Source organism: Adiantum capillus-veneris, chromosome 20 (assembly GCF_014529385.1).
Source record: "Adiantum capillus-veneris isolate H3 chromosome 20, ASM1452938v2, whole genome shotgun sequence".
Classification (NCBI taxonomy): Eukaryota; Viridiplantae; Streptophyta; class Polypodiopsida; order Polypodiales; family Pteridaceae; genus Adiantum; species Adiantum capillus-veneris.
Window position 1 is genome coordinate 142157955 of NC_140950.1, and position 15586 is coordinate 142173540.

The 15586-nt window shown below is 49.3% G+C and overlaps 2 protein-coding genes across 2 annotated transcripts in view; both read left to right on the plus strand.

Moving 5' to 3' along the window:
- LOC147433329 (tricalbin-1-like) overlaps positions 1-15586 on the plus strand; it is a 194773-nt gene that overhangs the window by 61484 nt on the left and 117703 nt on the right. The gene's annotated exons all lie outside the window — the stretch shown is intronic.
- On the plus strand, positions 7816-15196 carry LOC147433330 (uncharacterized). The gene is made up of 3 exons (XM_086491501.1): positions 7816-8546; positions 14626-14939; positions 14984-15196. Exons 1-3 carry the CDS (start codon positions 8402-8404, stop codon positions 15194-15196), a joined length of 672 nt encoding a protein of 223 aa, XP_086347627.1. The 5' UTR covers positions 7816-8401.

Here is a 15586-nt window from a genome sequence, read left to right on the forward strand (position 1 = left end):
GTCATGTCCCACCGTATGCAGGGCATCGTGGTATCGATGCTACAGTTAAAGCGGTTGAGACATTCTTCTACTGGCCTACATTGAGAAGGGATGTGGATGCCTTTGTGCGAGAATGCCTAATATGCCAAAAGGTCAAGTTTGACAGGCAAAAGGCACCAGAATTATTGCAACCACTACCTATTCCAGATAAACCATGGGAAAGTATTGCTATGGATTTTATCTTTGATCTTCCGAGAACACAGACAGGAAACGATGGTATTTGGACCATTATTTGCAGATTCAGCAAACAGGCTCATTTTATTCCTGTCAGGAAGAAGATAAAGCCAGATCAGATGGCACGCTTGTTTATGAGCAATATTTTCAAGTATCATGGCATGCCACAGTCGATTGTTAGCGACCGTGATCCACGCATGACAAGTTTGTTCTGGAGAGGCTTGTTTGAGAATATGGGCACCACGCTCAAATTCTCTTCGTCATTTCATCCTCAAACAGATGGGCAGTCAGAAGAGGCAAATTCTACTGTCCTAGATCTGCTGAAGTGCTATGTGTCAGAGCATAAAGGAAAATGGGAGCAATATTTGCCATTGGTGGAGTATGCATACAATAATACAGTGCATTCATCAACTGGCAAGGCACCTTTTGAGATAGTTGAAGGTGGCAAGAAAGTTCCTCCCATACTGCATACAAAGGACAAGATATTTGAAGCAGATAAGTATGTTCAGGACATGGATGAAATGTACAAGAAGGTCAAAGTGGCCTTAGAAAGGACTCAGGCAAAGCAAAAGAAAGCAGCTGATCGTCACCGTCGTGAAGTGGTATATTCACTTGGTGATTGGGTGCTTTTACGCTTTGAAAAGGCACGGTTAAAGAAGATGAAGGGCAAGGAAAGACTGTTTCCAAAGCTCAGCATGCGTTACTATGGGCCTTTTCAAGTATGCGACATAATCAGTGATGTTGCATATAGGCTGAAATTGCTTGACAGTTGGAAGATTCACAATGCGTTTCATGTGAGTCTTCTCAGACCCTATGTGGGTGATGTGCCAAAAGATATGCCAGCTGAAGATCAGCCGGAAGTCGAGGAACTTGACGAGATCTTGGTTCCGGAACAGATTTGGGCACACAAAGAAAGGAAAGTGAAAGGCAAGGTTTCTAGGCGTTACTTGGTAAAGTTCAGAAACTATCCACCAATGGATGCTAAGTGGATGGAAGAAGGTGAACTTGCAGAGTCACCAACTGTGTTATCCCTTTACCTTGAAGCCTTCGATTTGCAACCTACCTTGACCCCTTGAGTTTCAAAGCTACATGGATTGTCAGTGTGACAATGGCTTCTGAAACAAATGATGTACATGGTATTTAAAGTGAGCTCAAATCAAATACCTGTTACATGAATGTTAGAGCTGTACAGATTGTCAGTTTGGCAATTGCTCTTATGGAATGTCCAAAAGTTTGGTTAGTGCTATAGAAGTGAGTATTTCTTGTCAGTTTGTCAAGGATACAGTGATTGCTTCTATTGAACAGTACATGTGTAACTGCATTCTTAAACTGTCGGTTTGGGTATGCTCGAAAGTGTTACAGGATCCAACGTGTACTATAAGACAGTGGCAAAATGTGCAGGTACCATTTTGTCATTGGAAAGTTAGTGACTCAAAGCAATGGCAGAGTGCGAAGCTACCACTATGTCATTGCGACAGGGTTCCCACGCAGACAATACATGAGTCGACGAGGTGTTGAATACACTAGGGTTGACAGTAAGCATGTATGTGTCGTATATGTGTCGACAGGTGTTGAATACATCAGTGTTGACAACGAGCATATACGACATAGATGCAAACGAGGACGTTTGAGATTTCAAGAGGGGGGTATGTCACCAGCGTGTGACTACTATCTATCCTTTTTGTTGATTTCTTTCTTATTATCTATTTACTTTCACTTTTTGGAGACACCCCTCGGGAAATCTAACTGCCCTGCATTGCATAGCTAGTGTGGAACTGTCCAGAGGGAGTCCGGGCCTGAGGGCAAGAGAGCACTAAGGTTGGACAAGGACTATGGTTAGCCAAGTGGGGTCATTGACTAGCCAAAGTGGAATCCTTTGCTACAGAGGCTACATTTCAATTCTGGGTGTGGCCACAGTGTACAAAGAGGGTCGGATGACCTAGAAAGATACAATGACAGCATCTCCTAAAATTTAGGGAACTGCTATTTTGGGACCTGAAAATGTCTTCGCGTCATTACGTGCAGTTTGACATGGGGATCATTTTGTTACTCTGTGGCCAAGTCAACAGAGGCTGCAGGTGAGATATTTTTAGACCCGAGGGTCTAAAGCGGGAAAATGCACAAATGAGTGACACTTGGCACTCTGAGGCGAGTTTACTACTTATAGAGAAGGCAAAAACGTGATTTATAGCTGGGAGGCTCATTTTGCAAGTCTCTGTCACAGGTTAAGAGCTATGGAGTGCTTGCTTTCCCTCTTATGCACAGTGCGGTGCCAGGAGTGATGCCCTGCACGCTACGCACTGCCCTCTCTCTCCCCTTTGGCAGTATGTTATGCCCCTCTAGTGGGCTCTTCATTTGACCAATGTACAATTGTGTGGGTTCATGCGCGATTGCCGAGGCAAGAGCCTCTTGCACAGGTACTGGATTAGCTAGCGGCTAATCCCCCTGCAGGTACAGGTGAATTCGGAGAGGTTTCACGCCAGAAATCTCGTCCGATTCAAAGGGCAAGTAGCCCTATAGGTGCGGGAGCTCGAGGACTTGCTACGGATGCGACCGGCACGCGAAACGGAGCCCGAAACAGTAAATTACAGCCTGCTGTGTATTTTTGCAGGTTTAGGGTTTTGGCCCTAAACGGACCCTAATACCCCTAGGAGGTTCGGGGACGCAAGGGGACCGCTGTACAGGTGATCTGGCGCATTTTCAGGGCTGAAAACAGAGAATTCAGCGTGCTGCAGATTCTCGCCAGGTTTTGCAAAGCGCCCGTATGCGTCAGGAAGGTCGGCCAATGCGTGGGAATACTGACCGTGAAGGGTTCTAGTACAGTTATGTTGCCGAAATCAAGCTGGAACAATCGAAATTCAGCCGAGTTTGTGCGGGGCAGCTTGGAAAGAACCACAACGTATATTCCCTCTTTTGAACAATAAAGAAATACCGAAAGGGGCGCCTAAGTTAGGGGCCAATCTGGTGTATGTCTTCTCATACAGGTGCATTCTACCATCTGTATCCCATTCCCCTCTCCTGTGTCTTGAAAGTACAGGTAAAATAGACGACTAATAATGGGTGAAAGCTAAATCAAGGTTTAAAGTAAAGTCTACCGCCCTTTTTGGATTGAACAGGCCGGTTTCATCCGCCAAGATACTAACTGCACTGTGGGCTAAACCCATCCAAAGCTGCAAGAAATGGGCAAGGAAACCAAGGACTAGAGGACATTGTGCATGGTACTCCGTTGTATGGAGCACTGATGGTCGATTGAAGATGATAACCTGGAACCCCCCTTTGAAAGAGAAGTATCCTCAATAGAGCAAACATTGTCAGTGAAAGCTTCAAAGCTAAAGTTGAGAACTACCCCCAAGATAGGAAGCCCCCCTCCTACTCAATCTTGGGAAAAGAGAACGAGTACCACCGAAATTTGAGACAACCTGAAGTAAAACTGCTTCCTCTGTAACTGAATAGCAAAACCTAAATCTCATGGAACTCCAAACTCAAAGAGAATCACACCATCAGTAAACTTTGGACATCTAAGAATAGGAAGACTTGAAAGGTCATCACTTGAGGATCATGTTTGCCAAAGAAGCAGTCGGGGTCCAACAAGACCTAGCTACTAAAGCAAACTCCTTGAGATCAAGCCAAATGTCCACCACCTCTTTGCATCTGCGAGATCAAACGTGTAGGTATACTCCAATACAATATACCAAACTGCATACAGACTTAGAAGAGCACATATAGTAGAGGTATATACCTACAATTGAATTGTGCAATCAATATCCAATACACAACATGACGTCATTACTCAAAGGGAGAGGAAAGGAACCGGCTCAGGGAACAAGCCAGTGAAGAACATTGGGGCTAATGTGTAACATGCCAAAAAGCTGGGCAAGAAGGACTCCCCCAAGGTTGGAGCTCTCCAAAGGGATGTATGGAAGAAGCATCGAAATGTTTCTTACTGTGGGAGTAGGACCCAGATGTCCTGACCAATTGTTGACACTACGTGCAAACTTGTGCTCCAAAGGATCTGGACAATTCTGTTGTTGAACATCAAGGCTACCGCCCGTAGAAGGTTGCAAACTTGTCCCAAAACTGGTGCTGGTTCACAAGAGATTGTAAACTGTCCCACATTTGATACTGACAAGCTCACAAAAGGGCAAAGGAACCACACTACCATTGGGGAAGGAGAGATCATGGAGAAAGGAGAAGTCCACACTCCATAAAAAATACTCCTTCAACTGTTGTGATTGTTGGCTAAGGGTCTGGCACCACATGCTCCACCTCTAGACCTCATCCAGGAAGGTCGGATGCCTGTCAAAGCCAACTTCGACGTATGCACTGTAGCATGCACCTGAACTACTGCACAGCGGATGAGCAAGACTCACGTAAAGCCGGAACTAGAACTTCCATCTTTAGATAGACAAGAGAAAATCAAAGAACATCCTTCAAGAAGGGAAGAGATCCCAATTTGTCATCCATAGTCCACAATCTGGTACAAAAGTGCAACCGAATCATCAACCTCCTATCCATCAAATAGGTAGCTCCGTCGCCAATTCCAAGAAAGACATGCATTTGCAAAAGGCACAACAAATCTGCCGATCCATCTCCTTGAAGAAAACACAGCCGTAGAAACCTCCTCCAGAAGTGATGGAGAAGATCCTATTGCTGTCCAAACACTGTTCTCTGAAGAAGAAGTTGGAAACAAATAGCTCTCCCTCTGGATCCAACGACTACATGCTTGCGGGAAGAAATGGTAACATGAGTCCATATGGGAAAACCAAAGGAATCCAGCACTACTACACATCTTGAAGCCTCCATCGGGTTCCACTTGGTGAAGAGAGGTAGGGATAAACAAGGGTAAAGACGGAGAAGTTGCAGACAAGGATCCAAGGCCTCCACATACCCAAATCTGCCCCAAACTTGGAGAAAATTAGGAAAACAATAGCAAGCTTCTTCTCTCTACACTTGTGGAGAAGAGAGATTATTGGTAGAAAGAGACAGGACATTTGAGAATGAGAGAGAGAGAAATTTGAGAAAGGCTCTCCATGCTGATAACAAGCTGCTCATACAAGTGACCAAGGGTGGTCCGGCATAGAACTGACATGTCAACTAGATACCCGAGGTGCACACAACTGCGATTGTTACTGACACTGTCAAATGCTCCGGCACATGAGACCACTGACATGAAGACAACATGGGCGACAACCCCAACACTGATCCACCTCTTGGTGTCAAGCAAGAACTGGAGAGAGACACAAAACTGGATCCCTGCTCTCCTAGGCTGGCACACAAAGATGGTGCTATGCCTCTGACTGAGATGCCCACGGGATGGAATGCTTTGAGGGGATGACATGAAGTGGAAGATCTGCTGCTTATCTCTCCTAGCAAGGAATCGCCTCCCGTCATCACCTGTAAATCCTGCCCTGGCTGCTCACCAATAACGTTGGGGGCTGCCAGGCAAAAACGTCAGGGCTGCTGGTAAAAACTTTGGGGCTGCATGTCGACGGTCTCCTCCTACTGCCCTCTGGAGCCATACGAGGTGAACCCCCCCCCCCCCCCCCCCCCCCCCCCCTCCCCCCCTATATAGGGGAGCAACAGGATTGCCCAACCCAACCCTCATTGCCCACGACCTGTGATAAATTCCATAAATGAGAAATAAATAGGAAGAAGTGGCTGGCCATTAGGGCCTTGGGAAGTCACTATACTGCAAGGGGAAATTTACCCTATGGCACAAGGAGCGTACATGGCTATGGAATCGAGCCTCCATAGCCAAAACCCGAGGTAAACACGGCCAGACACAACCCGACATGAGAAACCTACCTCACACTGGTCGGGCATAGCCACAAAACAACCCTCACTCCCTAACACCTGTCCCTGGGAGAAATCCTTGGGAGAAACTGGGACCGACTATATGAATCCAAAGAGATGTCTGAACTCTAATAGTATTACCGAAGGGTTGCAAACACAACCAAAAACACAAAATACTTTTTGGGGATTAGCGGATTACTGCAAAATCTTCAAAGCTCTCATACCGATGTCAAGTGCAACGGAATTAAAATGGTAAAGATCTAGACTTTACACTTCCATAAGTCTTTACTTCTTTAAGTGAATTAATGATTGCTACTTAGCATGAGAGATGGTTCCTTTTATCGCCCTAGAGAGAGAAATGAAAATGAAATGAAATGTAATACTAATGTCTTCAAAAGGCCAAAATGACTCATGAGACCAAAAGCTTACATGTGGTGAATCTTATACCAGGTCTGGTACAAAAAGTACAAAGAATTGAAAAGAAAATAGTGGATAGGGGTGGGGTGAAAGCTGATACAAAGGGAATACAAAGGGTGAGCTGATACAATGGAGGTCTCTGATAGTCGAGGCATCATATACATATACATCAGTATCCAAAAGGCTATAGAGATTCAATGTCCTCCAAGGTAGGCACTCCGTCGGGACGGCTCCTATGTCGCGCCAGTATGGTATGGATCCTCTGTCGCAATGTGCGTCAATGTCGAGAGGGACCCCTCATCCGTGGGCGACGGGAGTGCCCCAACTCTATCGCCCCATCAAGCAATATGCCTCTAGTGCCTCTGGTGTTGTTATGTTGTGGGGGCTGCTCAAACTCCTCTGTCTGTGATTGAAAGAAATCTGTAATCTTCCGCTATCGCTGGATCTCTCTCATTATGCCCCTCTTCAAGAGGTCCTCTCTGTGTTTGCGAATCTCCAGTAAGTATAATCCGAGGCATCTCTGATCCTGGTATCTCATGACTCTAGAAAGTGGCCCAAAACCCTCTCTGAATAGACAATGAAAGCGGTCTCGTATCTCATAGTATACTGGGCAGTGACATATGTAGTGTAGCTTTGTCTTTGGCTCTATCTGGCACACCTGACAAATTGTGGACTCAGCAGGTACTCCTCTAAATCTGCCTGTCTCCATCTCTAGCTGACGTGAGGATGTGGGTATCTGACCAATAGCACATCGTATCCCGTGGGATAGATGAGTATCCATGTATCCTGGTCTGATCACAAAACCATCCTCCGTGAGTTCGAGAAGATGCTCTCTATAGAAAGTCATCTTCGTACCTAGCTCATGTGTAGGTTGTATCCATGTCCTCTTCGTATCCAACTGAATCAAGTCTTGTCTGATGAGCCTTGTAATCTTTGCCCTAGTGAGGGAGATGGAGGGTGCATCCAGAGAGTACTGAAATGGGGGTTAGCCGATCCATACTAAAGCCATGTAACTGAAACCAAGATGCCATCTCTGCATACCAACATGATCTATCTCCCTGCAATGCAGCTGTCGCAGAGAGAGAAAGAAAGAAAGATTTTATTTACGTCTTCAAAAGGCCAAAGAAAACTGGCCTATGAGACAAATCCATGTACAAAAATGTGAATATCCTCTGGATATTTGGTATGTGCAAAATGACCGGGTAATAATGGCATCCGGTGTACAAAGTGTAGTGTGGTAATAACAAAGCATCCGGTGTGCAGATGTGGGGGTGACCGGGTAACAACAAAACATCTGGTGTACATAGAGAGGCATGTATGTGTGTAGTGAGAGTGAGGGGAGGAGGGAGGGGGGGTGGTGTGGTACATCAGCTCCATCCAATAATGATGGCAGGGTGTAGTATCTGGTACATGATGTGAGGACTCTGGCTATGCTCGCCATGTCTAGTGTTTGCTCTGCTCTCCTCTGAATATATACTGTATGTCGATCCCTGATGGCCTGGACCTCTTGTCTGTGTCTCTGAGAGGCCCTGGAGCGATATCCTGGTAGTCGTGGTCTCCGCCTAGCTCTGGCCTCCTCAGCTCGTACCAAAGTCATTCCCTGATGTGTGGATGGCTGTGGCTGCATGGGTACTCTAGCCTGGAAGTAGTCTGTGGGGTGTGTCTGCCTGGCCGATCCTCCACCTTCCCCCGTCTGGAGGGCTCTCTCTCTATGCTGGTGCATAGAGAGAGAGAGACTCTTGGTGCATCTCCACCGAGAGTCTCCCAAGTAGTCTCTGATCTAATGATGTCATCACTGTCTGTAATGAGACCTCTGGCCTGTCAAATAAAGTGGGGCACCGTGATCTGATCTCCTCATAGTGAGGGCATCTGCATAAGAAGTGGCTCTCACACTCTACCTCCTGCCTGCATAATCTGCATATCCTGGCCTTGCGTGGGACCCGTGCTGCTTTGCCGCTCTCAATCTCAAGCTGGTGGGATGATACTCCGAGCTGTCCGATGGCTACCCTCATGCCATGTGGTAGATATACATCCATGTAGAGAGAGAGAGAGAGAGAGAGAGAGAGAGAGAGAGAGAGAGAGAGAGAGAGAGAGAGAGAGAGAGAGAGAGAGAGAGAGAGAGAGAGAGATTTTTTAACGTCCATAGGAGGCCGAAATCGGCCTATGAGACAAATCAAAGTACATGGGGTGGGTGTCCTTTGGATATCTTGTGAAGGATGGAAAGGTACAAAGCAAAAATAGCTATCGTGTGTAAGGATTGAGGGAGGAGGGAGGTGGTACTAGGGTGGGGTTCTAAAAACAGGGGAGAGATGCAATCCTATATGCTGGGGTATATACAATCATGAAAGAAATGCCATCATATCTCTAGCTCCATCCAGTCCCGTAATTAGGGTGTAAGACATGATGCATGGGTGGGTGAGGTGTGAACAATCCCCGTAGGATGGCGGCTGGATTTGCAAAAGCCCGGATGCGTCTCTCCTCTAGAGATATGTAGTAGCACTCCTGGATCTCTTGGATCTCTCTTTGGTGAAGTCGGGGTGCCCTACGCCCATGGGGACGTGGACGTCTGCGAGCTCGGTCCTCCTCAGCCTGCTGTACAGTCACTCCTCTCTGAGTAGTCTGGGATGGTGGTACTACTGTGCCCCTCTAAAAGAAATTTGTAAGCTGTGTCTGGCGCTCGTCTCTCATGACTGATGATGTCTGAAGGAGAGAGTCCCGGTGCTGCCGTGCCTCTATGAGGAAGCGGCCGAAAAGTCGGTGGTCTCTGGACTGAAGAATCTGGTGTAAGGTGGGCTGATTTGCAAACAAAGTCGGATATCTGCCTCTGATCCCCTCATATGCTCTACATCTGCACACTGCTGTGCAAAGTCTGCATATCCTCTCTGCCCTGGGGACATGTGCAGCTCTCCCTGCCTCAATCTCTAGCTGGTGTGATGATACTCTGAGCTGTCCAATGGCGACCCGTGCTCTATGTGGCATGTGGACATCCATGTATCTCGGTCTCTGGATGAAACCATTTGCTAGGATGGTCAGGAAGTGGTCTTTGTAGTATTGCCTCTTCGTAGGAAGAGGCTCTCTGGGTGTGATCCATGTCTGAGAGAGAGAGAGAGAGAAAGAAAGAAAGAAAGAAAGAAAGATTTTTAACGTCTATGTCAAGCCGAAATCGGCCTATGAGACAAATCAAATGTACATTGTGTGTATATCATCCGTCTATCGGAAAGACAAATGAAACAAAATTGATACAAAACTGAGCTGAATGTAGGTAGTGGAGTATCTGAGGAGGGATGGAGCTCTATCTCTAGGGGTATATGCATGTCTGTATGCTCAAGGTAGTACAATCATGAGAATGCATCAAGCTATCTAGCTCCATCCTGTACTAATGGGGGGGTGTAAGATGTGGTACATGGGTGGGTCTGGTGCCAAGGCTACCCGGATGAAAGCTGTCGGGTCAGCCCTCATCTGAGCCACTCGCTCCTCAGTGGCACGGCGCTCCCGGGCTCGGATCTCCTCGATCTGTCGGTGGTGGGAGCTCGCGCCCCTTCCAAGGCTACCCGGATGAAAGCTGTCGGGTCAGCCCTCATCTGAGCCACTCGCTCCTCAGTGGCACGGCGCTCCCGGGCTCGGATCTCCTCGATCTGTCGGTGGTGGGAGCTCGCGCCCCTGTAGCCTGTGACTCGTGGTCGTCGTCTAGCTCGGTTCACCTCCGCCTGTGGGAGTGTCACTCCCCTCTGAGTGTCTGGTGAGGGGGGGGCGGAAATCCTCTGAAAGAAGTCTGTGAGCTGCGACTGTCTCCCCTCTGTCTGTGTAGCTGTGTGTGGCTGTAGTAGTGTGTCCCGATTGCTCTGTATCTCTAGTAAGAAACGTCCGAGCTGTCTCTGATCTCGAGATTCCATGATCTCTCGGAGAGTGGGCTGTCCTCTAAATAGGGCCTCATACCTGCCTCTGATCTCAGTGTATGCTCTGCATCTACATACAAAGTGCTCCTCACTCTCCACCTCCTCTGTGCAGGCTCTGCAGATTCGCTCCCCCCTGGGAACACCAGTATGTCTCCCGATCTCAATCTCTAGCCTGTGTGAAGCCACTCTCAGCTGACCAATCGCCACCCGTGAGCTATGTGGCATATATGTGTCCATGTAGCGTGGTCTCTGTATGAACCCCCCAGACAATATGGTGAGAAACTGGTCTCTGTAATCTGACATCCTCGTCCCCAAGCTAGGTGCCGCCCAGACTCTCCTAGTGTATAGCTGCCACAGATCCTGTCTCAATACCAAGTTCCTCTCACTGCGAGAGAGGTGAACATATGGTGAGTGGGGGTCGTACTGGAATGGTGGTAGGCTCTCCATGTCAAGACCGTGTCCCTCAAACCATGCTCTGACCTGTGAGTACCATGCTCTCTCATGCCCACTCTCTGATAGCTGTATAGCTGCCTCAAATGCTCTATGGGTAAGTCTATCAGGAGGTAGCTCTCTCATCCTCTGGATGAAGCAAACTGTCTGGAATAGTGCCTCTACAACCATAGGTGGTGTGGCGAGCTCGGCTCTAATAATGTCGTGTGGCACTGTCTTCTTGCTGCGGAGCAAGCGTGAGATCATATATACCTGTGGTCTCTCAAGTTGTGTCCACTGGTCAGCTGTCAATCCTGGTGCCCATACTGCCGCCGAGTACATCAAGGCCGGGGTGACTAAGGTGTCGAAAAGCCACCCCTTCGTGCGGGGCTCCTGAAAGTGTGCCTTGTGGCACCTCCGCTCTAGCATGGCCAGAGCTGCATATCCTCGGGTGAGCCTGTCAACAGCAGCCTGCCTCATAGTGAAGGGTCCTGGTAGGCTGGTGAATGTGATGCCAAGGTAGACATAGGAGGTGACTACATCAACCTGTCCTCCTGTTGCTGTGAAGGTGGCGGCGCTCCTCACTGCACTGGATGTGTGAAAGATCATAACCTTGGTTTTGCCAAGGTTCACAGTCAACCCCCTGTGTGTGCTGAATTCGTCCAAGGCTTCAAGATGGCGTTGCAAGCCCTCGGGTGACTCTGAAATCAACACAATATCATCAGCATATAACATGATGTGGACCGGAGTACCTGCTAAGTCGCTCCCCTCTCCCCCTGCTCGCAGTATGTAGTCGGAGATCTCGTCGATGTATAGCCCAAAGAGTGTCGGGGAGAGTGGGCATCCTTGCTTAACACCAATGGTGCTAGCAATGGTCTCTGAAAAACCGCCTGGGCAACGAACCCGACCCGTCACCCTCTCATATAGAGCATATATGGCCCAAATCATCTCTGTTGGTACCCCAATGCTGTGAAGGCGCTGGAAGAGTCTCTCGCGTGGGACTGTGTCAAAGGCCTTGCGGAAGTCCACAAAGCAGCAGTAAAGCCTCTTCTTCCGCGCCTTTGCCCCATCAATGAGGCAGCGCAGAACGAAGATGTGGTCAATGGTGGAGAAAGCTCGTCTGAAACCTGCTTGGCCTGGAGCTCGTAAACCCTCGATCTCTGCGTAGCAGCTGAGCTGTGCCTCAAGTACTACTCCATATAGCTTGGCCATCGTGTGGCCAATCATGATAGTCCTGTAGTTCCCTGGGTCCAGGGTGTCGCCAGATTTGTGGATAGGCACTATGGTGTGCTGTGTCCACTCCTCTGGGAAGCCCTCCCCTATAGCCCGGTTGAAGACATGTGCAATCAACGGGGCTATAGTGGAGGCCGCATAAATGATGTGCTCACTCTGTAATCCAGTATGGTCAGCTGATCGTCTGTGCTGCATGCGGCGTATGGCCCTCTCTACCATCTCTGCTGTAAAGAAGGAGGAGCACGTGGGGCGAGGCTCGTGTGGTTGTGGAATAGGAGGCTGCCCTGGCACTTCATAAAGTCGCTCTGCATAATCATGCCATATCTGTGGATCCTCAATAGCTGTAGTCGGAAGTGGCTCGCGCAGGGTGCGCCATGCCGTCGCGCTATCCATGCTCATGAATAGGCGGTATAGCTCAAGCTCCTGTGCCTCTTCGAATGCTCGCCGCTTTTGGCGTGTCAGCGTCTTCATATGCCGTCTGGCCTCTCTCTCTGTGATCTCTCCTAAGGCTCGCCGTGCATGGAGGCGTTGGTATAGCTCTCTGCACTCATCATCATACCAGCGGTTCTGAGGCATAGCCCGGGGGGGGGAGAGTGCGTCCTGTGTGAGTGGTGTGTGGAAAAGAGCTAATAGCTGAAGTGTGGAGAACGGAAGAGATATGTGATGTGAGAACTGAGAGTGGTGTGGATGGGTGGAGGAGACATAGGCCATGTTCGACCTTGGCCGAGTAAATAGAGGCTAACTCATGTGTGAAATGGATGGTGGTGTGTGGAGTGCGTGTTGTGGAGCTGTGTGTGATGGTATCTCCGGTGATGGAGAAAGAGAGGTATGTGTGGTCGGCTCCGATGGGTATGGGTGGAATGGTGAAGGATGTGATAAGGTGTGTAGCCTCCCTGGGTCCCAGAATATAGTCGACTGTACTCCCCCCTCCTTCTGCAACTCCATGTGGCATACAAGTCAGGCCCCCTGAGGTGGGCCACTGGACCATCCCGTTATAAATAACGAGACGGTGCTGGGAGCCAAGTCGAAGTAGATGTCGTCCGTAAGCTGTGACTGGAGCTCTGTCTGCTGTGTCTCTCATAGTAGCCTCCTCATCTAGAGTGTGTAGTGTCTCTGGGTCCTCATGGTCATATGTCTCACACTGCTCACTGCGTGTACGAGCATTGAAGTCTCCCATAAGGAAGACTTCACCCAGTGTGGAGTACTCCATAATCTCCTCCGTGAGGCATGCGTACGGTGACTCCTGCTCAATAGGGGCGAATCTGGAGCCTGTGGGAGCAAAATAGCAAAGGGCAATGTAGACGATCCTGTCTCGTGAGAGCTCGAGGCGAATCCACATGTAGCGGGCCTGTGGGTCCCGGGCAACAATCTGTAGTCTGCTGTGAAGCCCCTGTCTAAAGAGTATGGCCACTCCTCCTGAGCCGCGAGTGGTGTGCTGGCGCATACATCCTCGATGTAGAGACTCCCACTGAAATCCATGTATCCGTGGTAACCCTCTCTCCGGGCTCTCGTGTGTCTCTGTAAGTAGAATGATGTCTCGACCTCTCATCACCTCCTCAAGTCTCTCTGGGTGTGTCCATAGGTCTCCATTGCAATTCCAAACCGTGACATGAATCTCCTCGTGTGTCCCACAGGCCGCGAGTCCCTATGCGATGGTCTTGCCATCAATGATAACCCTACCATCCCGATATACTGCCTTCTTTCCTTCTTTGCGGGCTTGGTGGACTCGAGGCATGCACGCGCGACGGTGATCTTGTTGCATCTTTGTGAGGTCATCATCAAGATAAATCGGGGGGCCGTCTATCCCTCTCAAGATGACCCTCTTTCGGAGGAAGGAAGTTCGAGACTCCTCGGAGGCGAATTGGAGGATGAGAGCTCTTTTCTTTGGATCTTTGCCGGCTCTCCAAACTTTGGAGAAAGGGATCTCTTCTTCCTTGTATCCCACTTTCTTGCATAAAGCTTTCCCATCGCTTTCGGGTGTAGACCCTTCTTCTTCTTTGATGCCGGTCACTCGCACATTGAGACGGCGAGCTTGTCGCATCTTCTCCTCTTCGATGGTTGTGTGTACGATGAGTACCTCATCTTTTTGGGCTTCCTCTCTTGCTACCTTCTTGATGTTCTTTTTGACTACTTCGACCCATCCTTCTTTGGTGGCCTCTAATTTGTCCTCAATGCTTGCGGTGAGGGCTTTGGTGATCTCCTCCTTGAGGGCTTCCTTAGCCTCCCCTTTAATCTCTCCTTCCTCGGGGGTGAGGGATGTGAGGGAAGCATGAAGGAGATCGATTTGTGCCTTCATCTCTTCTTGCTCTTTCCTCCATCTCTCCTTCTCCTTCTCGTTCTCCCGTTCCCTTCTCTCCTTCTCCTCTTTGAGATTTTGGATTTCCGCTCTCATGTCCTCCTTCTCTACGTTCCATAGCTTGATGAAGTTGGCTTTCTCCTCCTTCCATATTTCTCTCTCCATCCGCCATTCCTTCATGTCCTTCTCCAATTGTGCAAGCCTCTTATTCGTGAGCATGAAGGACGTTGTCTTCTTTGTCGGTGTCGGCGTCTTGATGATGGGGGAAGACATGGTTGGCTTCGTAGCTACCCTCTCTTCATATTGTGAAGAAGAGGGGAAGAGAACACTCAGCTTGTGTGTATGCAGGGGGCAGCGGGCAGGGGATGGGGATGGGGTGTGTGTTTTCAGTGGATGGGCTGGTCGTCTTGACGTGCAGGGAGCAGCGCAGCGCGCAGGAGGGAGCAGCACACGGGGGTGGGGCAGCGTGCAGGGGTGGGGCAGCGCGCAGGGGAGGCAGCGCGCAGGAGGGAGCCACGCAGGGGAGGCAGCGCGCAGGGGAGGCAGAGAGAGAGAGAGAGAGAGAGAGAGAGAGAGAGAGAGAGAGAGAGAGAGAGAGAGAGAGAGAGAGAGAGAGAGAGAGGACACGAGCAGGGGGGTGCAGAGCAGAGCTTGCGAGCAGGGCAGGGCAGCAGCGAGCAGGGGGGGGGGGGGGGGGGGGAGAGAGAGAGAGAGAGAGAGAGAGAGAGAGAGAGAGAGAGAGAGAGAGAGAGAGAGAGAGAGAGAGAGAGAGAGAGAAGAAGAAGAAGAAGAAGAAGAAGAAGAAGAAGAAGAAGAAGAAGAAGAGAGAGAGAGAGAGAGAGAGAGAGAGAGAGAGAGAGAGAGAGAGAGAGATTCCAACCAACCCTCTCAACGCCCCCCCACATCGTTGCCAATTTAGTATTTATTTTTGATTCCGTAAATAGAATGTACACACATGCAATACTTCAAGTGCATTCTTCTGACTCGAATGGGGAATGTCGCCGCAGTAACTCTTCAAGATGAAGCACCTCAGGGGCTGATTTGATGCACCTTTGGATCCTCTCGATGAGGGGTGGCTGATGGCCACCAAGGGATAGATCTGGGGCTGATTTGCGCTCCTCATGTGAGAGGAAACAAGGGCTGAAAGCTGGCTGAAAAAACACAGATCTGGCTACAAAAACGCAGTGGATCGGTCGCGTAAAGCAGGGCTGACAACTCAGATCTCGATGATGCGGAGGATGGCAGCAAAGGGAGCACTTGATGCGGCGAGGGAATGGCCGATAAGAGGCTCAATGGGCTACCAAAGTAC